At 36.6% G+C, this 26,698-nt stretch overlaps 1 protein-coding gene across 7 annotated transcripts in view; it reads right to left on the reverse strand.

The window, feature by feature from the left end:
- The window catches only part of ATP13A3 (ATPase 13A3), a 100,225-nt gene that overhangs the window by 66,657 nt on the left and 6,870 nt on the right, over positions 1-26,698 (reverse strand). For 4 of the 7 annotated variants that reach the window (XR_002823604.1, XM_023728713.1, XM_023728714.1 and 1 more), the window contains exons 3-7: positions 5,830-5,928; positions 3,841-4,014; positions 2,932-3,114; positions 2,614-2,684; positions 823-903 (exon numbers count right to left, since the gene is read on the reverse strand). Coding sequence is in view for 5 of the 7 variants with exons in the window: in XM_023728713.1 (XP_023584481.1) it covers positions 823-903; positions 2,614-2,684; positions 2,932-3,114; positions 3,841-4,014; positions 5,830-5,880 (560 nt within the window). In the remaining 2 variants the exon portion in view is untranslated. Of the gene's footprint in view, positions 1-822; positions 2,685-2,931; positions 3,115-3,840; positions 4,015-5,829; positions 5,929-12,348; positions 12,412-26,698 lie in introns of those variants that run through there. The other 3 variants (XM_023728712.1, XM_023728715.1, XM_023728716.1) reach the window with 3 other exon arrangements.

Genomic DNA, 26,698 nt, shown 5'->3' on the forward strand with positions numbered 1-26,698 from the left:
GTGGGGCTGTTAACCAATGTCATAAAACAATATGTGTACTGACTGTTTAATGAGAAACTATTTGTTCTGTAAACCTTCACCTAAAGTACAATTTAAAAAAAAAGTTGTTTAAATCCTTCCATAATTTTTAATTCCTTGTGTTAGAATAATACTTTCTACTTGATAGAGTAATTCTTGCCTTTTATGAACTGTAAGTCTGACTGAGTGAATTTTTTTATGTACTAACTTTGAAAGAACATGCGACAGAAATACAAGAAAATTTCTGATTTAATTTGAAAATGACAGTTATCTTTAAAATGTGTAACATAGTGGTATATTTTTATGCTTTAGCAAGGAATAACACTATAAAAAGGTTAAGTTTTCTAATTTACAAATTTTTACTGTGGTAAATTTTAGCTCATGCTTACAATTCCCAACAATATATTTCAGAAAATCTTAAGAGGCTAGCAATTATAAGGCACATCATTATTTTATGTACTGGCAAGAAAGATAAACACTGTCAATTAAAGGATGACACTCCATCAACTACGTGACACATCCCAATTTCACAGATGTTAAATGTGGGAAAATGTGTACCTTGGAACTGACGAAATATAGTATTTCAGGGATATCAACTTCAAAATACCAGCTTCAATAGTTTTATAATTCTTAACTCAGAGACAGGCTTCCCCAAGTAATATATCAACAAGTTCTCAACCACTATGTCTATAATATTTAAATACCCATTAAAATGTACAACTCCATGGTCAAAGTATGGACTATGCATACTGCTATATTTAGAAATTCTGATAATAGATCTAACTTTAGTTGGATAAAAATTACCTGTAGGCATGCATCCCCTTTGTCAGTCCTGCACTATGCTTTTCATAAATTGACGTACAAGAAACACCTTCATCCAGTCCCCTAAATAAATCCAAAGTTTTACTTTAAACAAAGTTTAAAATATCCAAATTTCTTAATGCTTCACTTTTTTCTATATGCCTGATTTTAAAATATGATTTCCTTATAAACAGAAACCCTTAAAAATTTAGAGATAACGCATGAGAATTTTAACATCGCAAATTACCAAAATAAACAATAATGAAGTTTATTTAACTCTCAAACACCGCAACTTCTAAGTTATCCAATATATCTATCCTATGATGAGACAGCTCTAAACACTCAAGCTTATGCAGTAATGTTATTATCCTTGCTTAAGGTTTTGTCAAAGCTGTAAAAGCTAATAATCAAACTAATACAATGAAAGGTAAAGAATAACTAACTTGAGAAATCCAAAACAAAGACAAAAACATTTTTACTTCATATAGCTTCCCTTTTTCAATTCTGTAAGTTTCAAACTAAGAAATCCTTTTCATTACTTTTTCTTTTAATTCCACAAAAACATCAATGCAATCTGTTCTCTGATCTTAATGCAAAGATCATACCGAGGTCACAAGTACCAAATTTATGAGTCATAGGCAATGTCTAAAATCTAACAATTCTAACAGAATTCATATTTATCCTTCCCCAAAATATCTTATGTTTATTTCAGTGAGATACTAATCATAGAACTCTAAAGCAAAGAGAACCTGACACATCATTTAGATCCAATCCTATTCTACTCTGACAGGAAAGCTAAGCTCCATAATGAACTGGTTAATTTTATTAATCTGAATAATCATAAATTTTACAAGTTTCTATGGCTGGCAAAGGCCGTGCAGCAACTATGTTTGACATATTTTTCCCACTGAGGCCGGTGATTTCTCAAGAAGGTATCAGGGATCAGCTCCGAGTCTTTTTTTTTTTTTTTTAATTTTAAACAAAATGGCAGCTCTTAGGCGGTCTTCTTAAGTCAATGGTTCTTAAACAGGAATGGTTTTCAGAACTTGGCAAGTAGAAATGCCCAGCCCCATTGCAGAATATTCCAGTTCTCTAGTATGTCTGAGGAAGAACCCAGCCACGAATATTTTAAATGTTCATAAGGTGATTTTGTTTTTACTGCTAGTGTTAAGAATGACTCTGTCAGTCTAAAGCAATGATACTTAATGAATGATTATTTAATCACTTAACAATAGCAATAAATTGAATTCTAAATAATTTAGTACATATATAACTTGAACCCTCCACCAAAAATAAATTTTAAGAAACTACAGTACTTTAATTTGGCCTACCCAAAGGCCTGATGCTTTGACAATGACCCATCTTTATCCACACAATAAAATTAAGTTTCTGCTTTTCTATTAATCCATCCCTCATGTACAATTGGACGGAACTGTCAGCAAATTTGGAGGTGGTAATTCAGATTCTCTGACTTAAAACAGAGGCTACAAGGTGTACTGAAAACTCACTTTGAGGTGAAGCCTCGAAGAGAAAAAGACTCAGACTCAGAGTAGGTAGATATAATGTAATTTGGGGATCACGCTGCTTCTAACTTTTATGTAAATATCTGCCAAAGTACAAGTTCAGCTGGGATTTATTTTTAAAATGGTTAATGAGTCTTCATGGAGTTGTTAATAAGTGAATAAAGCCTATGTAGTAAAAACCTCTTTAATTTTATATGATACTCAAATGAATTATTTTCTATCTTAAATATTTAAGTTGATAATATAATCCAAATGAAAGAGAAACACTTACTTTAAGAAATCAAAATTGTGAAGGCTATCATTCCAGAAATACTTTACGCTATGGTGGGTGAAATAACGAATCTGCAGAGCATAAATAAATGTTACATCAAAATGCGTATCATCGGTTGTTAACAGTTAAGTTTACAAATTTATCATATGATGACATACTAAAATTATACTGATTACATGTGATACGTAATCTGTTTTTTCTAGTAATGTCTAAGCTATGCTCTGTATGGTATCTCTCAAACGATCATAACTGCAAGCACAAAATTATAGGATATGCACTGTGGTTTTTAAAGAAACTTTGATACTAAGATCACAATACCTGTTGTGATTGAGTCGGTGAATATTTGTTCATCTCATGCCGGTTCTCCTCAGCTGGATTCTCAATTAAAAGAACAGCATGGCCAATTGACATTTTATTCACTACAGATTTTGGACTTGAAAATGGATTAGTTTCCACAGAAAGAAAGCGAATTTTTGCACAAAACCATTTTCTGAATTCATCCTTAGAAAAGAGAAAGGGAGAATGATAAAGGAAGGGTCAAATTATGTGCACTTTTAATTCTTTGCATGATACTATTTACTCATCTCTAATTTGGAAAGCATCACTTTCTGCTCATTAAATGGAGAAGCACTTCATGAAGTGCTTTCCACTGCTCACCACTCTAGGACATGCTTCACCGACACACACATCAACATTTTATGAAAGATCATGAGTAATTCTTTCATTTACCCATCTATATACTGGGACTAGATATTAAAACCTCCTGTTAAATGCTCTCATTTAGGATTTAAAAAAATAATAAAACTGGGATGTAGCAGCATCATAGTAGAAAGGCACTGGCCTAGTAAATGAAAGAGCTGGACTATAGTCCTAACTGGCCAGTGACCTTCACAGACAAGCATCTAATCTCTCAGGGCTTCAAAAGCTATAAAAGGAAGGGGGTGGATCTGATCATCTTTACAGTTCCTTCAACTCTAATCACATTCACCTAAAACACTCGAAACTCACTGAGGTGACGCCTCAAAGGGAAAAGAACTCAGACGCGGAGTAGATACACAGATATACAGATGCTTTTAGAAACACTACAATTAGTATTCCGCGTTATATCCTTCCATCCTCATTATATCCTTCTATCTGTTCCCTTGGTATATTACTGTGAACAAAGTAGACACAATGGCACTACTTTACTCCTCAAACAATCGGCTGTAAGTACACGCACTGACTTACAGTAGTCCTCAGCAGCACCACTTCACAGTCTTTAACTGCAGCTCTAACACAGGTCGCTTTCACCCGCCACTCAGGCATCCAGTAGAGGAAGAGGAGGAGAACACCACCAGTGCAAACCACTCCTAGAGAGACTAAGGCAAGCTTCCAGCGACACAAGTTATAACCATAAACTTCCTGGATGAACACAAACAGTGATCACATGATTAAATATCACATGATACGGCGCATACAGAAATTCCAAAGTTCTCTGTTTCCAGATGGGTGTCACTCAATAAATATGGCCTCTTTTTGTTCTGACCCATAAACTACAAATACTTTCCCAGTCCATAATTTACCTTTAAATTTTGTTTCCGGTAAATGTAATATCAAATTTATATTTTTTAAGTTGTCAAATGTATTGAACCTATGGCTTTACATCATATACATGGCTTTACATCTGATGTTATTAAGTTCTTTCCCACTTGCTGTTGCAGCATGGGGTGAGCAATTAGGGTCTCATAACAATGTATGTAAAAAAAATTTTGTATGGGAGACTAACTTGAAATGTAAACTTCATTTAATTACAACAACAAAAAAAAACCCCACTGACACAGTATATTGGATTCAACATATTTTTTGTAGAACTTCCATAATTTCATTTTTCTATTTATCTTTTTAATTTATTCCACAATTTACTTTGTCATAAGGCAGGATTTTTTAAATAAACTTGAAAGTTGCCAAGATATTACAGAATTCCCATATACCCTTTAGCCAGTTTTCCCATAATGTTAACACCTTACACAACTATGATACCTTTGTCAAAACCAAGAGATTAACACTGGTACAGTAACTAAACTCAGACTTTCTTTCTTTCCAGGATATAATCCAGAATACCATACTACATCTAGATGAGCTGGGTTTAACTTTGTTTTTTTTCCAAGTGATAAGCTAACTGTCCCAACAATGCTGTGACGGGTCAACAAGACCTACTAACCCAAATTATTTCAGTTACCCCCCATCAAGGTTGCCAGATTAGCAAACAGAACTACAGGATGTCTGGTTAAATTTGAATTTTTAAAAAACAAAGAATAATTTTTTAGTGTATGTCCTATGCAATATTTGGAAACCCTGGTGGCGTAGTGGTTAAGAGCTACAGCTGCTAACCAAAAGGGCGGCAGTTCAAATCCACCAGGTGCTCCTTGGAAACCCTCGGGCAGTTCTACTCTGTCCTATAGGCTCACTATGAGTTGGAACTGACTCGACGGCAATGGGTTTATGCAGTATTTGGGATATACTTAAAAAAGTATTTCTTGCTATCTGAATTTCAAATACAACAAAGCATTTTATGTTGTACCTGACAACCCTCTTTCCTCCCCTACAAGAGCTGAGAAGTTGTTTTTGTTTTTTTTGTTTTTTTTTTTTTTTTTACTTTTTTTATCACACTGATTTTAAACTTTTTTATAAATCAAAATCAGAAATCTTGTATTCAGGATTATATTTAAGTATTACCTAATGTAACTTCTCTAGAGGAACTTAAATCATTAAATGAAAAAACATACTTCTTTCTCTTAAGTGAAAAAGAAATTATAATAAAACCAACAATTAGAGCTGTTACTTAATCCCAGTGCAAAAACAGGATAAGCTCAAGAAGTGATGCCTTTTAAAATTTCAGGAAGGTCCCGATAAGGATGATTTGGCTGTTGTTTCTTTTGGTAAAGTACTTTTCTACTGTCTAGAATAAAGAGCCTGGTGATGCAAATGGTTAAGTGCTTGGCTACTAACTGAAAGGTGAGTGGTTCTAACCCACCAGCAGCTCCATGGAAGAAAAGACCTGGTGATCTGTTCCCATAAAGATTACAGCCCGGGAAACTCTATGGGGCAGTTCTACTCTGTCCTACAGGGTCTCTACGAGTCAGAATCAACTTGACGGCACACAACAACTCTCTAGAATAATAAACTGCAGAGATAAATTCTTCACATTTCACAAGTAAATTATAAAAAGTGGGTTACCATTTCATCTTCCTGACCCTGGTTGATAGTCTTCCTTTCTTCTTTGTCCATATCTACAGTGGTTTGAAAGGTTTCGTGCTTCAGAACAAGTGAAGATAACTGAGAGAAATAAAGGAGACAAACGTTAGGGAGCTACTTTGTACATCAGCAGGCCACCTAACTTCATTCTGTCATCAGTTGTCAACGACACCACCAAAGTGCTCCTTGAAAATATTCTGGTTACATTTGAATTCATCCAAAGCAATGACGAACACTTGCTGATGGGAAATTTCACACTGTGATACATGAATCAAAGAAATACAGTTAACTGTTAAGTAGTCACTAAAGCGCTAAACGGTTCCAATGACATTTTCAATGGCTACGCCAGTTCTTAAGGCGCTCTGGTGGTGCAGTGGTTAAGTGCTCAGCTGTTAACTGAAAGGTCAGCGGTTTAAAGCCACCAGCTGCTCCGAGGGAGAAGATGTGGCAGTCCATTTCCATAAAGAGTACAGCCTTGGAAACCCTATGGGGCAGTTCTACTCTGTCCTATAAGGTCGCTATGAGTCAGAATTGACTCAACGGCAACAGGTTTGCCAATTCCTGAATCTGCATTACTTACTATCACAATGCTTGGCATACTTCATTAACTAACTTATAGTAGCAATAGTATTAATAAAGGACAATTTAAATGCTGAGAATAACTACTACTAAATCCTCCTTTTTTATTCCCCAGATTCAGGTAAGTAGCCTCGTTTAAATATCTTGAGCTAAAAGTGCTTCACACAACGCTAAGTGTTCATTCCTTAAAGTACAGAGAAGAGGTAACGCATCAGCAGTGAAACCACGCCAAAAACCTCTCCAGGATTATGAAACTAACGATCCAACAAACATTTATTGAGCGCCTGTTACATGAATGGCAAGTCCTGGGCAGGAGTCAAATCCCTGCGGCAGGCACTCTCCTGCTGAAGACCACTCAACTGACTCTACCGTTCTGATTCCAACTCCACTAAGCAACCTTCTAGTTGTTTCTGACTATCCATGAAGCTTGTTTAAGAAGAAAATTCATTGAGCCCACTGACATACTTTTCTTTTTCTTCTGTTTAAAAAAAAAAAAATTCAATTTCAACTATTAGACATTCAACCAGACATTAAAGAGATCTGCAAGGTAAAACAACGCCAGTTTTCCTGCTATGTTTTGGTTTTGGTTTTAGAAAATGTATTTTTTTCATAAAAATGTTACTTGGTGTCATGGCTTGAATTATGTCCCCCAAAAAATGTGTGTATCAATTTGGCTGGGCCATGATTCCCAGTACTGTGTGGTTGTCCTCTATTTTGTGATTGTAATTTTACGTTAAAGAGGATTAGGGTGTGACTGTAACACCCTTACTGAGGTCACATCCCTGACCCAGTGTAAAGGGAGTTTCCCTGGGGTGTGGCCTGCACCACCTTCTATCTTACAAGAGATAAAAGGGAAGTGAGCAGAGAGGGTGCAGACTACCAAGAAAGCAGTCCCGGGAGCAGAGTGTATCCTTTGGACCCCGGGTCTCTGCAAAGAGAAGCTCCTAGCCCAGTGGAAGACTGATGAGAAGGCCAACAGAGAGAGAAAGCCTTCCCCTGGAGCTGACACCCTGAATTTGGACTTTTAGCCTACTAGACCGTGAGAGAATAAATTTCTCTTTGTTAAAGCCATCCACTTGTGGTATCTTCTCTTACAGCAGCATTAGATGACTAAGACACCTGGCTACCATGTAATCAGTTTATTTTTGTTTTGTTTGAATGACTTAATAGATACTTTATTAAATAATTAAAAACACTGAATGAATACTGAAAAAAATATATCAGTATTTTTAGATATAACCCACATAAACCAAAGCTCTTTGGAGTCCACAATAATTGTCCACAGAGTATAAAAGGGATCTGAGGCCAAAAAGTTTCAGAGCCACCGCTTTAGACTATGCTGATCTCTGCAGAACACAGGACTACTCTTTCCCTCATGTCAGATTCCATACTTCTATTCATCTACCCAGTGTGTGGCACAGGCCTGACACATGGCAGACAAGTAAAAGATACTTGCTGAATGAATGACCTGGTGAAGAGTTTATACTAAGATAGCAATCGTTACTGAACATTTTCAGGACACAAATAGCCAAGTGAAAACCAACTGCAGGATTTTAAACTGATTCCCTATATAAGACTGCTGAAATCTCTTGATGTTATGCCATCAACAAAATAACCAGTAAAAATGTTGGGACTATCTGACATCTTGGAAAAGGAGAAGACCTTAGAGGTATCTGATCCAACTTCTCCAAAACAAGATACTGTCACACAAAACCCTTTGGGCAATTTAGTAACAATTTCCTTTTAATTCTTCCAGAATTTATCTTCTTGGCCTTTCTTCTTGGTCAGGACAGTGTTATAGCCCTGAAGCATACTACTAGATTCCGTCCAGCATGGTAACACTGATCCATCAAATCAACACAACTTGAGTTGGCAGTTAGTCTCAAGGGCTGTGCCTGCTGCTACAGACTATGAGGAAAATGAGCAAGCCCAACCTCTTTCCCAATAGGAGATTAGCTGTTACTGCCTGAATGTTGCAAGGCATAGTCCATCCTGGAATTAAATATGTGGACGGCTACCTTCAAAGGTTAAGGCAAAGGCACTCAGCTCTAAGACGGGCCAACTGAAGACTACCAGTCTGAGATTCTTAATCTTCTGTCTGTGACTTTTACTTAAGGTCTGGACCGAATCTCAGGATCAGCACTCAGGATTCTTCATCTGGGTCATTTTTTTATAATCAAATACATATAACTCTGGTCCCCGTTTCCCATTACCACCACTGAAAATGCAGCCTTCTTAAGGAGAGGAAGTCAAATTCTTATATGAAGAGACTTGTGCTTCCAACCAAGATAGAGTAACCGGGAAAAGATCTGCCCTCCTGCCTAAAACAACTTAAGAAAACAAAAGGAGGGGGGAGGACAAAGTATACAAAACAACAGTTTTCAAAGAATTAGACATTAGGCAACAAAGGACATTGATCCCTGAGAGACAGGAAGCAAACAAATGAGCCCCACAATTGTCCCAGCTTACTGCCCGAAGAGACCTTCCAAGCCACAACAGAAAAACAGAAGCCCAGCAGTCTCCCTGAGTTAAGAGAGATGAAGCTGGGAGTCTGTTGAACCAAACTGACTAGGTTCCTGGGGCATATTACTAGGGAAGAGAGATCTGTACAGAGAAGGAACATCAAAGATCTGCAAGAGGGCTCTCCTCAAGTCTTCAGCTGAGTACTAATCAGTGTACAAAACCAGGTCAAAAACCACCAGAAAAAAATCACAGGGAAAAATCAGGGCTCAAACAAGGGGAGGAAGAGTGTCTGCCCCACCCCCACCCCGCCCCCAACCAGAGTGGAAAACCTCACCATCCCCAAGGAACTGGAAAAGTACTCAGAAGAGTTTTTCTTCAGCAGTGGGATAAAATTTGCACTCGACTAAAAACTGCTTTGGTCCTGCCTAACAAAACTTAAAAACAAGACCTGAAAGAAACTGTTTCCCAGTAACTTAACTGCTTCACAGAAAAGTTCAAGGATATGTATGGGAATACAAAAATATTCAATACCCAACAAGATAAAAGTCATTATGTCTAACATCTAATTAAAACTTAACAGGTCTATCCAATAGCCTCTTCAATAAATGGTGCTGGGGTAATTGGATCTCCACATGCAAAAAAGAATGAAGTTAGATTCATACCTCACACCATATACAAAAATTAATTCCAAATGGACCAAAGATCTAAATGTAAGAACTAAAACCTTAGAACAGAACATAGGAGTAATGCTTTGGGACCTACTTTTTAACAATGAATTCTTAGATATGACATCAAAAGCATGAGCAACAAAAAAAAAAAGAGGTAAACTGGATTTCATTAAAATTAAAAACTTTTATGTACCAAAGGACTTTACCAGCAATGTGACGAGATAACCTTACAGATTAGAAGACAGTATATGGGAACCATACATCTGATAAGGGTTTACTATCCAGACTATATAAGGAATTCCTACAACAACAACAGAAAAAAAAAAATCCAATTTTTAAAAATGGACACAGAAGTTGAACACACACTTCCGTAAAGAAGAGATACAATGGCCAATAAGCGCATGAAAAGATACTCAATGTCATTAGAGAAATGCAAATCAAAAGCATCCCCACTAGGATGGCTAAGATAAAAAAACAATGTGAGTGAGAATTTGGAGAAATTGGAATTTCACTGCTGGTGGGAATGCAGATTGGTACAGCTACTGTGAAAAACAGTAAGGCAGTTCCTCAAACAGTTAAAACACAGACTCATACAACCCTGCAATTCCACTGTTAGGTATATATCCAAAAGAACTGAAAGCAAGAAGAGCCAAGGGAAAAAAGAACGACCAGATCAGAAAGCTCTGTATCAACTTTAAGTACGCTAATACGTATTGGGGTAGGGGGTAGAAAAAATATATGATATAAGGGCCCAAAATTTTCCAAATTAGATCAAAACTATAAACCCACAGATCCAAGAAGTTCAACTAGTCTCAAGCAAAGAAACATTAAGAAAACTACACTGAGGTATGCCATCAAATTGCTTAAAACCAGTGATTAAAAAATAATACATAAATAAATCTTAAAAGCAGCAGAGGAAAAAAAGACATGCTACATACAAAGAAAGATAAGAATGACATCACATTTCTTGCTAAAAAATAATGCAGGTGAAAAGATACGCAAGATCTTTGAAGTAGTGAAAGAAATAAACTGTCAAGAGAGCATTCTATACCCAGCAAAAATATCTTCCAAAAGCAAAGGTGTGATAAGGACTTTTTCAGACACACAAAAGCTGAAAACAATGTATCACCAGAAAATCTGCACTATAAAAAAATATTAAAGGAAGTCCCTCACAAAAAGTACATCAGATGGAAATACGAATCGCCACAAGGGAATAAAGAACACCAAAAATGGAACTTTGTGGGCAAATATACATGACAACGAAACATAAAGAATAGGGTGGTTTTCTGAGATCCATAAAACTGATCATTTCTAGCCAGGCTCATCAGGAAAAAAACAAGAAAAAGAAGACACAAATTATAAACACCAGGAATAAGAGAGAAAACATTGCTACAGATTTTACGGCTATCCTTTTATAAAAGGATAATCAAGGAATCTTATAAACAACTTTACACCAATACATTAACATTTCTGTACATCTGAATTTATTTCCAAACACAAAATTTTTAAAAACCTATCCTTACTGGCTGGGGGATGGCCATGAGCTGAAAAATACTAAAACTGAGTGACAGATACATGGGGGTTCATTACACTAATCTTTCTAATATACTGATATAGTTCATAATAAAAAGTTTTTTTAAATAAATAAGTTATCTATCCAGAGATTTTAGATAGAAGAAATTTTTTAGAAAGTATTTATTCCTGATACCAAAGGCAATAAATTTGAAGCAATCTGCCTCTCAGAGTCCCAAAGCCACTGACTCAATCTATTATGTGTTAGGCATTATTTATAACTCTTAAGATGTATTCACCTAACTTTAACTTTTGAGTTTTAAATTTAACTCATCGTCACCTTTATCTTTTATCCATTGGCTAGAAATAGAGCCATACTTCCTCAATTTTGTAAATCCTGATTTTTCAATGTAGAAAGTATTAGTCCACAAATAACCATGCTTTTTACAATTTCAGAAAAGGAATTGCCGTTACAATTGTCTTCAATGAGCCCATGTACCTGTAAGTAACTATTTAAAATTTTATTTAAAAGTTACTTTTAATAATAGTATCACACGTCTCTTGGATTTCATTTTAGTTCAGTATAAACTGTATTCTCATCTCATCTTTTACAGTTAAAAACTGTAATGCTAGCAAGAAACACTCCAAATAATTACTTTAAAATGAGCTGTTAGTCTGCCTGTAACAATCCATTTTCATACTTTTCTTGACCATATTATCTCATTACTCTTTTTACAAGTATGTCTCTGAAATTTAGCTTAATTTTAAGGCAAAATTCTTGTTTTAACAAATTTTACCAACATCCAAACATTAAAAAATAATTTAAATGAAATGCTGCTCTAAAAACCTCCAATTCACTTTAAACATATTACATATACCTCATGGAAAACTACCAAGAATTTACCTTTCACATAAACTTTTAGTAAAATTCAATGAGACAATAATTGTAACAGCTCTTACACTTAAAACACACAGATTATAAATACGTAAAATTTTAAAATGTGTATGTAAATAGAAAGTTCTTAACATTATTTCAATAATGAAGATAAAAAACTATGTAACATATTTTAAATTTTACTGCTTACTCAAGATGAAAATATATGTTATATACTATTCTAGTAGTTAGAATAGTTGGTTGAAGTATTAATATCAAATTTCTAAAAATTCATTCAACTTACACAAAGGTATATATAACCTTTGTGGTTTGCTGGAGTGCATGTGTTTTTTAATCAAGTCAGTTTCTAAATCATAGGAAACAAATTAAAGACATTTTTCTTACCAAGAGCACTAAATCACCATTCCTCCCAATTGCTGGAATTAGCAGGGCGTTCACAAGCTGGTTCTTAATAATAAAAAATAAAAACTAAGCATAAAAAATCCATTCAAATGAGAATTTTCTGCTAATATCTGTTCTGGTCTTTTCAAACTGCCTTCAAAATCATTAAGATACTAAATTTCAGGATTTTTTAATTTTAAGTGAGTTTTCAGAAGTTATGACCTCTGCCATCTGACTGCTGCTGGGAGAGCTCCTACTGTTTGAGTAAATCATATCTAGCTGGCTCACTGAAATCCCAATTCCACAGTGCATGCCTGAGCCTTGATATTACCTAAATAGCAGGGAGCTTATAGGCTATTGTGCTTGACCAAACCCCTCCTTGCATTTATAATGAACTTGATTTGCTGCTGAGTGAAAGAAGCAATACAGGACAAGATGAAGCCACCAGAAATAAATCAACAAAATCTAATGTAATGCTAACTTTTAAAAGGTCACTTGTTTTTCCCCCAACATTATACAAATTACTAAGAACCATTTAGAGTCTTTAGTCTAGGCTAAAAGCCTGATCTCATCTCCTAAAATAAGATGAGCTGGCCTGACCAGGCACAGAAACCCCAAACCCCTAAGCCATCTCTACTGCAAAACTGGGTTTCTCATGTGCTGTAACAACACTATTATAATAGTATGTGTGTGTCTTTATAGGGATATTCTACGCATGTGCCTAGAATTCCATAGCAGGTAATTTTACATGGTGATTTAGAGAATGATCTGTAAAAACTTCAAGCAAAGCAATAAAACACTATCTTTAATTAATCATTCCAGTATTAAGCAGCACGGTGTTACATATGAGAAACATAAAAGAAATTCAACTCCAAATTAACTGGATATACTTTATTCTTCTTTGATATTTATGGGAATCGAAGAAAATTTCATGGTGAAGTAAAGAATTCCTAACCTTTTATTTTACCATCTTCCCTACTGGGCTGTACGCTCCAGGTTATCTGCCTAGTTTACCAATGTATCTAAAGCACTTATTCCAGAGCCTGGGACAAAGCACATACTCACTAAATACAGCATTTCTCAAAGTCTGAAAGCAATGGCGATTTTAAGCTTTAAAAATAACTCCAGAAGTATATGTTCTACAAGCTTACAAAACACATCATTGGAAAGTTTAATTATTTAAATTTACTTTACAGTTCAGTTTTGTAAACTCTGAGTACATTTTTCATTTTACTTTTTTACTTTAGTCAGTATTTGCCAACTTCAGAGGGGCTGAAGTAAAAAAACAAATGAAAATTGTACTATTCAAAATTCACCAAGTAGGTATAAAAGAAATTTAAATAATTAAACTTTCACATGATTTTTTTTTGGGGGGGGGGCAGTTGTAGCATATATATTCTGGAGTCTTTAGCATTAGAGCTGCACTAAAACTTTGGCGACACCTCGTATTGCTGAATGACAGAACCAGTGGGCCCCCTGTTTGCTTTCTAGATCTAGATTTTTTTTTCTGAGAACATACCTACCTATGTTAAATAAAGACTTGTGAAACCAATCTTTAAGGACCCCCCAGCAAAAAGAGTTTTGAAGATCCTCCAGTATAAACAGCACAGCTAGTCTTCAGAATATTATTTCATTTTCAATTTTGTAGCATCTACAGCAACTAAGATGGCCTTCTGCAATTCAGAAGCAGTTCTACATTTTGTGATTAAAATAAAATACGCCCTAATGCATACAAAATCCTAACTCTAATTACAGAACCTCAATTTTAATATTTATATAAATATTTATATTTAAAAACAAAAATAGATATGAATCTTAAAGCTACAGCAAGCAATTGTGATGGCTCTTTGTGAGGGCAAAACTTAACACTTCAAGTCAGCTCCTAACAATAAGAATGACATAATATAATTTAATGAATACATGGAAATTTTACAAGTATACCGGCTAAATTTTAACAAAGCTCTACTCAATACCCATTTTATCACTTCCCATCTTGGACTTTCTCTTATAATACACGCTTTTGTTTCTGTGTTTAGGCTTAAGGAAGACCATTGTATCCAATATACACCAAACCAAGACTGTATTTACATTTGTAAAGCGCACTCTTTGTATAATTATACCTTTTTGTATGCCTACAAAACAATGTGATAGCTATAACAAAAAGTTATAATTAGGAATGATAGTGTAATTACCTGCATTAAGATTAATATTAAGAACATTAAAAGTTATATAACTTAGCCTGCACTATACCATTTGCATAGATAGCAGTCTTAAGTTATTTCAACCCTAGGAAAGAGAAAACAGTCATTTTTGAAAACCTCCTTTAATGAGTACATTTCTATAAAGCTACAGTTGATTATATAACCAGTGATACAACATAAGTAGCAACAAATTCTAAATTATTTTATCAAACTAATTCATCTATAAATTAACTGACCATATATGCTGTGTCCGTTCCTATATTAGGAACAATAAGATACACAACTTTCCCCTAAAATGCAAACTAAGAAAAAAACAAACTGACAACACGGAATTTAAGAGTCTGCTTTAATTTGCCCGTAAATGACATTTCATCACGAAAATATCTTGCAAATTCCTTCCATTCTCTTGATCTCGACTTCTTCCCCATTAAAATGAGGCGGCTAGAAAAAATAACCCCTCTGATAATTCCCAGCCATGAGTTTCTGACCTGCACAAGCACAGCCTTTGCGTATAGCCTGCTGTTACATTCTTTCACCACTAGGTGACATTCCGACACTGAGAAGCACAAAGGCCGTCACTTTTCACAAGCCTTCCTAACGAGAGCAGCTGCCGTTATGCAAAGTGATCGAGCCTGATTAAAGATGAGAAGTTATATATAAGGTATATATTTTTTGTATCACGAGAGATCTTAATATGGGAAAGCATGAGCTGACTATGCAACAGAGCCCCCGTTTCACGTATCTTGATGGAAAAATAAGACACGCATTAAACACAAATGATAATGGGGAAGAGGAAAGCATGTATATGATTATTCCCTTTATACAGATTACTTCCAAATTCACAACCGTCTAAAACTAGAGTTTAAGGATCTTACAATATTCTGGAGTAAAAGAGGGAACAACAGTAGCAATTAAAGAGCACAGGAACCTATTAGAGAGCAAGCAGTGTGTTTTCAAGTATAAAATAATGTGGTGAAACATTACTTGTCCACTGAACTGACAAAGTACAGTCAGACACAGAGCAATCCTATTCATTGCTGTTAAGTGTTGATTCGTACTACCTTTTTGGAAAAACAATTGACAGTAAAATTTGCAGTACAGATTTTCAAATTCTCATCGACTACAGACTTTCTGGAGCCATGGAGGCTGGATGAATCCCTGAAACTACTGCCCTGAGACAATCTTTAAACCTTAAGCCAGAAATACTGCCTGAAGTCTTCTGAAAAACAAATTAATAGTTTAGTTTAACTAGTAAAAAATGTCAGCCTTGAGAACTATGTTCTTTTAAGAACTATCTACATGTGATCAAATAGAAAACAGCAACTGGAAAGATGAGACAGGAAACTTAGGGGGCAGCGAGTTTATGTTAATAAGGGACAACTCAGAAAAGGAGAGTGAGAACCGTTGCACAATTCAAAGAATGTCATTAGTGTCACTGAATTGTTCGTGCAGAAACTGTTGAATTGGTGTATGTTTTGCTGTATATATTCTCAATAACAACATTAATTTTAAAAAAAATTTAACCCACATGTACTCTGATTCAGCAATTCCAATTTCAAAAATCCATGTCACCTGTACCTATATACAGGTATGTATGTACAAAGAAATAAATGCAGCAGTGTTTGTAGCAGGAGAAAAAACAATCACAGAAACCATCTGAATGTCCATGAACAGTGGAAGGAATGAATAACTTAAAGAATTTAAGGAGAATGAGTTAAATCTATATGTAGAGACCAAGACAGAAATTCATAATATATGAAGAGAGAAAAAAAAGAACGTCTAAAATATTTCTGTAACAACCGAAAAACTTTGTAGATACATGATTAAAAAGAACAAAGAGAAAGATGTAAGATACACATGGAACTATTACCATTATCTTAGAGTGCGTACATATTGCAGGGCAGAGGTTACTGTTAACTGTTTCCTCAAATTCCTCTACATTGTTAGACTTATTATGAAGAGTATAAAAATTCTGGTTTTTTTCTTTAGGGGCAAAAGAGAGGCCTTACAAGCAAAAAACACCTAGTTGGAATGGAAGAGATAAGAATATTTATAAGACAACTCAAAAAGTTATTGTGTGGCACGGACATTTAATATAATATTGTCAGCTGCTGTGGAGTCAGCCACCAACTCATGGCGACCCCATGCACAACAGAATCAAATGGTGCAATCCATAGGGCTGTCATTGGCTGATTTTTGGAAGTAGATGGCCAGGCCTTTCTTCCTAGCCTATCTTAGTCTGGAAGTACCACTGAGACCTGTTTAGCATCACAGCAACACACAAAACGACACTGACAGATGAGTGGTGGCTCTTCTTGAAATGCACTGGCCAGGAATCAAACCCTGGTCTCCTGCATGGAAGGCAAGAATTATACCACTGAACCACCACTGCCTTCAATCTAATACAACAGGAATTAACAAACCAAGAATTCCAGTAACGGCTTCTATCAACAGTGTAAACAAACCAAATTTGGTAAGTAAGCTTAACTCCTCCAAACTAAAAATGATACTTTGAAGTTAAAGAGGTAAGAGTTTTATTAATTAATATATGTCTCTTCCATTTTAATGCAAATTAGTGACTACTTTTATATTTTAATGATATTAATCAAAATCCCTAATAACTTTTTGATATTTCAATCACATAACTTAAAGATGATCTCTGAAATCTAGAACCATTCATTAACTCTGAGACATATTTTTCACATTTTAACACAGCGAAACCCTGATGCATCTTCCAAACCAAACCTGCTGCCGTTGAGTCAACTACGACTCACAGTGACTCACAGCGACCCTATAGGACAGAGCAGAACTGCCCCATAGGGTTCCCAAGGCTGTAATCTTTACAGAAGCAGACTGCCACTCTTTCCCCCAAGGAGTGGCTGATGGGACCTTTCGGTTAGCAGCCGAGAGCTTAACCACTGCACCACCTTTGATGCATCTTAAATGAAATCTTATTACTGCTGTCGGCAGGTGACTCATGATGAAGTGGTCACTGCGTGCACGTGCTCAAAGTTGGCTTTTATCGTCATTTCAGTTGACTAATGTGCACTGCTGATAGCACAACGCTGAGTTCAAACGGTTGATTAAGTCTTCAAAAAAGATTACACTGTAGGTCCCTGGGTTGCACAAACAGTTTGTGCTTAGCTAAAGCTTGGTGGTTTAAACCCACCAGCCGCTCCTTGGGAGAAAGAGTGGCAGTCTGCTTCTGTAAAAATTACAGCCAAGAAAACTTTACTCTGTACCACGTGGGGTCACTGTCAGAATCAATTTGATGACAATGGGTTTGTGGGATTTTTTTGGTAGTTGCACACTGAAATAAAAAGTAATAGCATGCACAAAAGCTACCAAAAAAACAGCAGGAGAAAGCGGGACTCTGAATGTAACGTGGTTTCTGGAATGTCTTAACCAATTTATTTTGTTTATATTTTCCTTTTAATTAATGCAGAAGAGAGAGATTCGAAAAAAAATTATGAAGCGTAAGAGAACTCTTTCAATAAGTATAAAATTTAGATTCTAAGAGAGAAAGCATTCTTTCATGGTAGTACATAAATGATGAGTCTTAAAATCAATGGCATATTAGGCTCAATGACATGCAGAAAATTTCTCTGGTTGTAAATAAGAGTCACACGAAGACTATGAGCTAGATTGAGAATAGCAGTCAATAATCTAAGGGGGGAGGGTGAGAAACAGAAGGGAGGGCAAGAATGAGAAGGGGGGCTGCAGAATGAGATAGGAAGAGATAAGAAAAAAAGACAAGAACAGGAAAAGAAAATTTTCCAGAGAATGAGTCTTCAGTATGTTAAGGAAATAAACATAAACCACACAAGTGTACATCTTCCCTATTAGCAGCAACCCAAAAGATAATCTTTTCCATTAACCTAGCATGGGTCACTTCAGGAGTACAGGCAGTCCCTAGGTTACGAAGGTCCGACTTATGTACAACCCACAGTTACCAACCAACCCCCATAAAGCCTATTACATTAAAAATGCGAGGTACATACAATGGTTTGTAATAACAAATGGGCGCTACTTTGTGACGTGCATCAAAACATTATTATTATTATTATTACTATTACTGTATTACGTAAAGATGTTTTAGTGTATCTGGAAGTGTTCCTTTAATGTTTTTTATGCATAAAAAGTACACTATATATCCTATACTAAGACAAACATTTGACTAACTGATGTTAGATATCAACAGTACCTCACTGTTCCGATCTACATACAAATGTGACTTACAGACTCAGCAAGAGAACTCGTTCGTAATCTGGGGACTGCCTGTATTGTATTCTATTTGCAAAAAAGCAAAAATAGTTTTCCCTCATGATCTACATTATAGGACGGTTCACATTTCACTCTTCCAGACATTATGATTTGAAAACCTGACCACAAAGAAGCACAAAATCACTAGGAAACTATTCTGGACAAAAAAAGTACAATCCTCTGCAGATTTACAATTGTTACCGACAGGCACTTGGATCATCTTTCTAAAATTGCTTAAATCTGTGTTTTTCCACTTTATTCCTTTTTCCCAATTTGAAACCTACCCATGTTGACTCAGCACAGGAAAAAAAAGGCAGTACAAAGCTCTTAACATTTGTATTCAACAAATATTTCAAAAAGATAGCAATATAAATACTGCCACTGAAGAGGATTACTCGCGGTACGAACATCGTAGAAATTCTAACTTTCTAACATCTGACGGTTATCCTGTAGTCTACCACCCAGGATTTAAGAACAACAAGTGCGCATATATATACACGTGTGTATACATATATAGTTGGTACTATACCAACCATAATAAAAGTAACTGGCGTCTGTAAAGGGATTTTCAGTTTACAAAACACTTTTACAGGCATTACCGATTTCTTTATCGGTTTTTAAACAGCATCATCTTTTTTAAAAAAAATAGGGAAAAAGAATCTACACTTAACCAAAATTAGCATTTTTCATTTCCCCTAGGAAGTCAAGCATGGGTTTACTTTACAGCAAAAAAGCTTTACTAACAAATCAAGCAACGGCACGCGGGCGGGCAGCATGTGGGTCTGGAGCTCGTGAGGGGCTGTTCATCTGAAAGTCAGTTCTTGCTCCAAATTGTACTTGAAATGCATTTTTTCACAGGGAAAATAGTGACTAGGTTCTCAAGATGGCTCACAAATGCCCTTTTTACCCTCCACAATTCTGCTGAATTGCAGTCCACATTACCCTAGCCTAGGTGGTAGGGCAGGCAGCCAGGTTACCAAGTCTCTAGGAACACCCTTCCCTAACTTACTCTGGTAGAGCCCTGGTTGTACAGTGGTTAAGCACTCGGCCGTTAACCAAAAGGTCAGCGGTTCGAACCCACTAGTTGCTCCACAGGAGAAAGACGTGGCAGTCTGCTTCCATAAAGATTTATGCCCTTGGAAACCCTATGGGGCAGTTCTACTCTGTACTATAGGGTCACTATAAATTGGAATCAACTCTATGGCAGTGGGTTTATTTTTATTTTGGCTGGAGAGTTCTTACTTGTCCTTCAAGACCCAGCTCAAGTATCTTCTCTACTAAGCTTTCTTTGGTTACATCCCAGCAGAGGATTCCCCCACCTTTGTATCCTACATGTGTCAGAGCACTTGTCCCATGATACTGGAATTACAGACTAAAAACCTTAAAGGTTGGGATGCCAGGGCAGCTCCCAACAATACACTCTTACAGGGCAAAACTTTAAGTTTGGTCTTGGGCATGTTCTCATATTTCATCCCTATGACCCCTTTCCCAACTCTCCTGATACCCTCTTTCCCAGGTCCTTTAGTGACCTTGTGAAACCCCACACAATCCCCACCTCCACCACAGCAACCACTTTCTTTTTCTCCTAACCAAGTCATTTCGTGTAGTAAGTAGCTGAGTGACAGTTCCTCAAAGCCTGCAAAGTAAGATGGATCTCTAAGTTAACAAAGTAAAAACGGAAGTATGAAGGAGATGTGGGGAGTGGGCATGGCAGCTCTACCACTCAGAGGGGCAGGCCCATATAAGAGTCTGAGAGACTCTGCCAAACTGGGCTCCCCTGAAGTGTCCTAACTTCACCTCATCCACTCCTACACAGCAGCTACTGACAGAGATGGAACAGGGGCCACCGCAATCCAATGGATCACTCATCCTTCCTGGATGAAACAGTTTTGTTTGTTTTAGTTGAGAACACTTATGGTCAACTTTTCATTATTATGTACAGGTAGTCTCACCAACTTGGTTGTCAATGAACTTAAACATAAACAGTACTTTGATTTTAGTCAAGTAGTCCCTTGAAGGAAACCCTGGTGGTGTAGTGGTTAAATGCTATGGCTGCTAACCAAAAGGTCGGCAGTGCGAATCCACCAGGTACTCCTCGGAAACTCTATGGGGCAGTTCTACTCTGTTCTATAAGGTCGCTATGAGTCGGAATCGACTTGATACCAGCGAGGTTTTTTTTTTTTTTAAGTCCCTTGAAATCTAATCCTAGACCACTCTCTGATTTAGGAAAAGGTAAAATTAATTGAGAAGACCAAGATGTTGCCCAAGTATCCTAATATTTCAAAATAAATCTGTAAATAATAAATCAGCATTCTATCAAGAGTCATTATGGTTTATTGCCACTTCCAATTTCATAAAAAGTCATTTGTTAAAGCATTTATTGTCTACCGTGTGCCAAGCACCTTGCGAAATGCTGGAGATCACAAAGACTAAATTTCTAACTTCAAAGAGCCAAGTATAGAGGGCTAGACAGATAAGTAAGCAAACACATCATAACAAAACGGTTGAGTCCTGCAATGAAGTATGTATCATGGGAGCAATGAGGACAGGGAAAAGAGCAGTGAGGAAAGAGACAGAAGGCGTAAGTACAGAAAAGACTTCAGAAATAAAATATCCCTTGATCTAAGACCTGAAGGAACAAGCAGGGTCAAGCAAACAAGCAGTAAAAAGAGGGAAAATATTTAGGGAGGACCACCACCAGTTGCCGTTGAGTCAACTCCGACTGACGGCAACCCCACACGTATCAGAGTAGAACTGTTTTCAATGGCTGATTTTTCGGACGTAGATCACCAGACCTTTCTTCCGAGGCACCTCAGGGTGGACTTGAACCTCCAACCTCTGGGTTAGCAGCCGAGCCTGTTAACCATTTGAACCACCCAGAAACTCCTTAGGGAGGACGAAAAGCAAAAACCAAATCCCTTGCTGTCGAGTTCATTTGGACTCACAGGACAAAGGAATAGAATGCAAGGACAGAAATTACCACAATCAGAAGTACCAAGGTGTGAGATACTAGAAAGTGCCAGGAAGTACAAGATGGCCTCTGGGAAATGGCTGGAAACAGACCTATATTTTAGTTCTTTTTGATGGGACAGGATCAGATTATGATGAAAGGCCCTGTGTGACATGATAACGAATATGGATTTCATCTTGTAGGTAATGAAGAAGCACTAAAGATTTCAAGAAATTCTGAACTTTTTTCAACTGACCCAAGGCCATGCCAAGGGGCCACACGACCAAAGAACACGATGTGACTGGTGCTTTCTGGTCTTGTGTTATACAGCAGCCAGTGTTTACCAGCTAGACTGTTTATCTCCAAGATGACAGAATTCATTCACCAATGGATAACAACATCTAGTCCTATGCATAGCACAACAGGAGCTAAAAAAACATCTGTTGAATAGTTAGATGTGCCAACACAATCCTAAGGACAAAACCAAGAGGCCCTAACCAAGTCTCCTTCCTTACTGCCTATAAAATCTCAACTCTTCTGCATTACAATAATTGGTAATTACCACAACTTTTAACGGAACATGAGAAAGAATCATTCACTATGGGCTGTACCAGAGATGAGAAAGGATTTAGGGAAAAAACATATTAAAATACTTTTGGCCACAGTAATCAAAACAGTCTGACACTGGTATAACGACAGACATAGAGAGCAATGACATAGAATTTAAAGTCCGGAAATAAGCCCATACATCTATGACCAACTGATTTTCAGCAGGGTGCTAAGTTCATTCAATGGGGGAAAGAACAGTCTCTTTAATAAATGGTGCTGGGACAACTGGATTTGCACAAAGACACAATGCAAAAGAATGAAGCTGAGCCCATACCTTACACCATATACAAAAATTAACTCAAAATGGATCAAGGACCTACATGTAAGAACTAAAACCATAAAACTCTCAACACAAAACACAGGGGTAATGCTTTGGGTTTTTAACAATGGATTATTAGCTATGACACCAAAAGCATAAGCAACAAAAGACAAAATAGATGAACTGGACTTCATCAAAATTAAAACCTTTTGCTCATCAAAGGACTTTATCAACAAAATGAAGAGATTCACTACAGACTAGGAAAATCTGGGGGAACGATATAGCTAATAAGGGTTTAGGATCCATAATATATAAAGAACTCCTACAACTTAACAACAAAAAGACAAACAGCCCAATCAAAAAACAGGCAAAGGATTTGAACAGACATTTCACCAAGGAAGGTAAAAACAAATGGCCAACAAGCACATGAAAAGATGCTCAACGTCATTAGGGAAATGCAATAAAAACCACAATGAGATGTCACTATTCCCCCATTAAGAAGGCTACGATAAAAAAATTAAAAACAAACAAACAAACAAAAAAACCTGAAAAACAGATATTGGCAAGGATATGGAAAAACTGGAACCCACCCTCATCCACTGCTGGCGGGATTTCAAAATGGTCCAGCCACTGACAGTTCCTTAAAAAGTTAAACACAGAATCACCATAAGACTCAGCAACTTCACTCCTAAATATATACCCAAAACAACTGAAAGCAAGAACACAGATATCTATCGACCAATGTTCACTGGAGCATCATTCACAACAGCCACAAGGTAGAAACAACCCGAATGTCCATCAACAGTTAAGTAGGTAAACCAAATGTGGTACACATGCACAATGGAGTATTACACAGCCATAAAGAGGAAAAAAAAGTCCTGAAACATGACACAACACGGATGGTGCTTGGAAACATTATGCTGAATGAAATAAGTCAGTCACAAAAGGACAAATATTGCATGCTCCCACTTATACAAAATATCTACAATAGGCAAATGTATAGAAGCTAAAGTTAATTAGCGATTACCAGGGGTGAGAGGAAGCGGAAGTCACCGTAAGGGCTGAGACTTAACTGAGTTTCTCTTAAAGATGATGGAAAAGTCTGGAAATGGAAAGTAGTGATGGTTGTACAACAGGATGAACGTAATTAATGTCACATGTAAAAAATGTTGAAATGACCAATTTTTATATATATATTTTTACCATAAAAATAAAAAAATATTTTTGAACCTGAGTAAATTAAGTGGTTTATTCTATTCTTCTCACCAAAAACTGAACAGAAAACAACCATGGGTTAGCTCAAAATTATTTCAACTAACTCTCAGGCAGTGGTGATAATTATGTTCTTGTTGTTGCTGCTGTTGAGTCAGACCCTACCTCATGGCAATCCCGTGTGCTGTGGAGTAGAATTACTCCATAGGGTTTTCTTGGCTGTAGTTTTTACAGAGGCAGTTCACCACGCCTTTCTTCTGTGGAGCTGCTAGGTGGGTTTGAACTGCCAACCTTTAGCTAACATCTGATTGCAAACAACTTGTGCCACCCAGGCTCCTTGAGATAACTATAAACAGTGTATTTTCATAACAAAGAGACCCATGAAATAAAAATATATTTTAACTAAGAATTTGCTAAGTTTGTTCTCTTTCAAATAATTAGTGCTCCAGGCCAAATTATGCCACTTTTATTTTACTTAGTAAAATGAATTTATTATTAGCATTTAAATAAGGTTTCGATTTCCTGTATATGGGCAAAATTTAAGGGAAAAAAAATTTAAAAAGGAGAAACGTTAGGAAACCATGGACAAAAATAAATGGTAAACAAGCTTAGAAAATTGACGGCCTTGGATGAAAAATCTTCTATGAAAAAACAGTGATCCGTGGTTAAAGAAATCAATCCAAAGACCACAGAAGTAAACTAAAGTTTCAAGTTACCTTTAAAAAAAAATATAGAAACATTTCACTAATCAGTGTTTTAAAATGAAAATAAGGAACATAAAATTCTATTAAATAAACACAATGAAATATTTTCAAATTTTATAACATGACTAGTTAAGGGCGAGAGAATGGGTAACAAACAGTATAAACAGCAGCACAGAAGACGTGGTGGTAGGGGGTTGGAAACACCGAGAGATACAAACAGAAAGACAAAAATATACATAAAATGTACATTAGCTGGTAATGACCAAAACCAACAAATATTGGCTAGAACGTGGGGAGGTCAGAACTCTTATCCACTGCTGTTGGGAATGTAAAATGGTACAACTGTTGTAGAAAACAACATGGCAATTCCTCAAGAAACTAAAAACAGAACTATCATATGACCCAGCAATTCCACTCCTAGGTACACCCTAGGGACCTGAAAGTATCGACAGGAACAGCTATATGTACACCCATGCTCACTGCAGCACTACTCACAATAGCTAAAAGGTTGAAACAATCAAAAGTGCCCATCAAAAGACGAATGAATAAACAAAACACCGTACATATATACAATGGCTACTCAGCCATAAGGAAAAATGAAGTCCTGAAACATGCTACAAGGACGAACCTGGAAGACATTACGTTGAGTGAAGCAAGCAAATCACAAAAGGACAAATATTGCAGGGTCTCACTTACACGAAATGACAAGCAGCAGCAAATATATAGAGACCAATGGTTACCAGTAGTTACCAGGAATGGGAGAAGGGAGGAAGAGGAGGGAATCATTCCTTGGGAAACAGTGAATTTTCATCTACAGTTGTAGGAAAACTGGCATCAACTAAGGGTAATAGTTACACAACTTGACTAATGTAACTGATATAACTAAGCTGTACCCCAGAAAAACACGGTGAAATAGCAAATACAGTGTTATATATAAGCTTACAGAAAAGGCTACACTTGTTGATACCAATGAGGTACAACTAAACACCTCATAGGACAAGATTTCTTGAAGGTTTAGGGTCATGGCTTTGTGGGACTATCCAGTCAACTGGCCTAATGTTTTTAGAGTTTCTGTTGTACGTCCAAGTTCCGTGAGCAGCGCTTGGGGTCTTAAAACCTTGCAAGCAGCCACCCAAGATACAATTAGTTTCTATTTACCTACAGCAGTAGAAGGAGACGACTCAGGAACTGGAGAAGGAAATGACTGTAGGTCTAATTGCATCCATGAACTATTGTTTCATCACCATGAAACCAGAATAACTAAATGGTGCCCGGCTACCATTACTGAATGTTTTGACCAAGGACCCAACAGATGGATCCTAGCCAAAAGCAGGAAAAATGTGGCACAGAAGGTCAAATTCTTAACTGAAATCAGACTTACCGGATCCACTGAGACTGGGAGAATCCCCAGATCTACTGCCCTAAAATATTCTTTGAACTTTGAACCAAGACTATCCCATGAAGTCATCTTTAAACAAAACAATGGTTTAGCTCAATTAATAAAGAATGTCAGCCTTGAACATTGTGATCTTTTAAACTATTATCTATCTGAGATCAAATTAACAACAGTAACTCTAAAGCACAGAACAGAAAGTTAAGGGGCACAAAGAGTAAAAGTGAAAGTCAGTGGTGGTGAAACAATATGAGTACAGACAGTGAGAATGGTGACACAGTGTAAAGAGTGCAGCCAACGGCATTAATCTGTACATGTTCTATTGTGTATATCTGCACCAAAAAAAAATTTTTTTTTAATGTACATAAGCGATACACAAGGGTAACATCTTGAGCTTTTTAGGATGCTGCCACTAAAATGTAAAATCATGATGTGTTTTCCCTAAGAAAAGTCTGAATACAACACCATGTCATTACTGCCTGCCGCTCTAGTCAATAAAATAAAATCAATCATCAATCATGCCCTCCTCCACATACCCAAGACTTGTTCTGAATAAATAAAATGGGTATTAAACCAACAAACAGTAAGCTGTCGTTTACTGAGGCTCTTATCTTTGCAATTCTCTAAGGTAGGTGTCTTAGTCATCTAGCACTGCTCTAACAGAAATACCACAAGTGGATGGATTTAGCAAAGAGAAGTTTATTCTCTCACAGTCCAGTAGGCTACAAGCCCAAATTCAAGGCATCAGCTCCAAGGGAACAC

The sequence above is a fragment of the Trichechus manatus genome, unplaced genomic scaffold (assembly GCF_000243295.1).
Source record: "Trichechus manatus latirostris isolate Lorelei unplaced genomic scaffold, TriManLat1.0 scaffold00026, whole genome shotgun sequence".
In the NCBI taxonomy this organism is placed as follows: domain Eukaryota; kingdom Metazoa; phylum Chordata; class Mammalia; order Sirenia; family Trichechidae; genus Trichechus; species Trichechus manatus.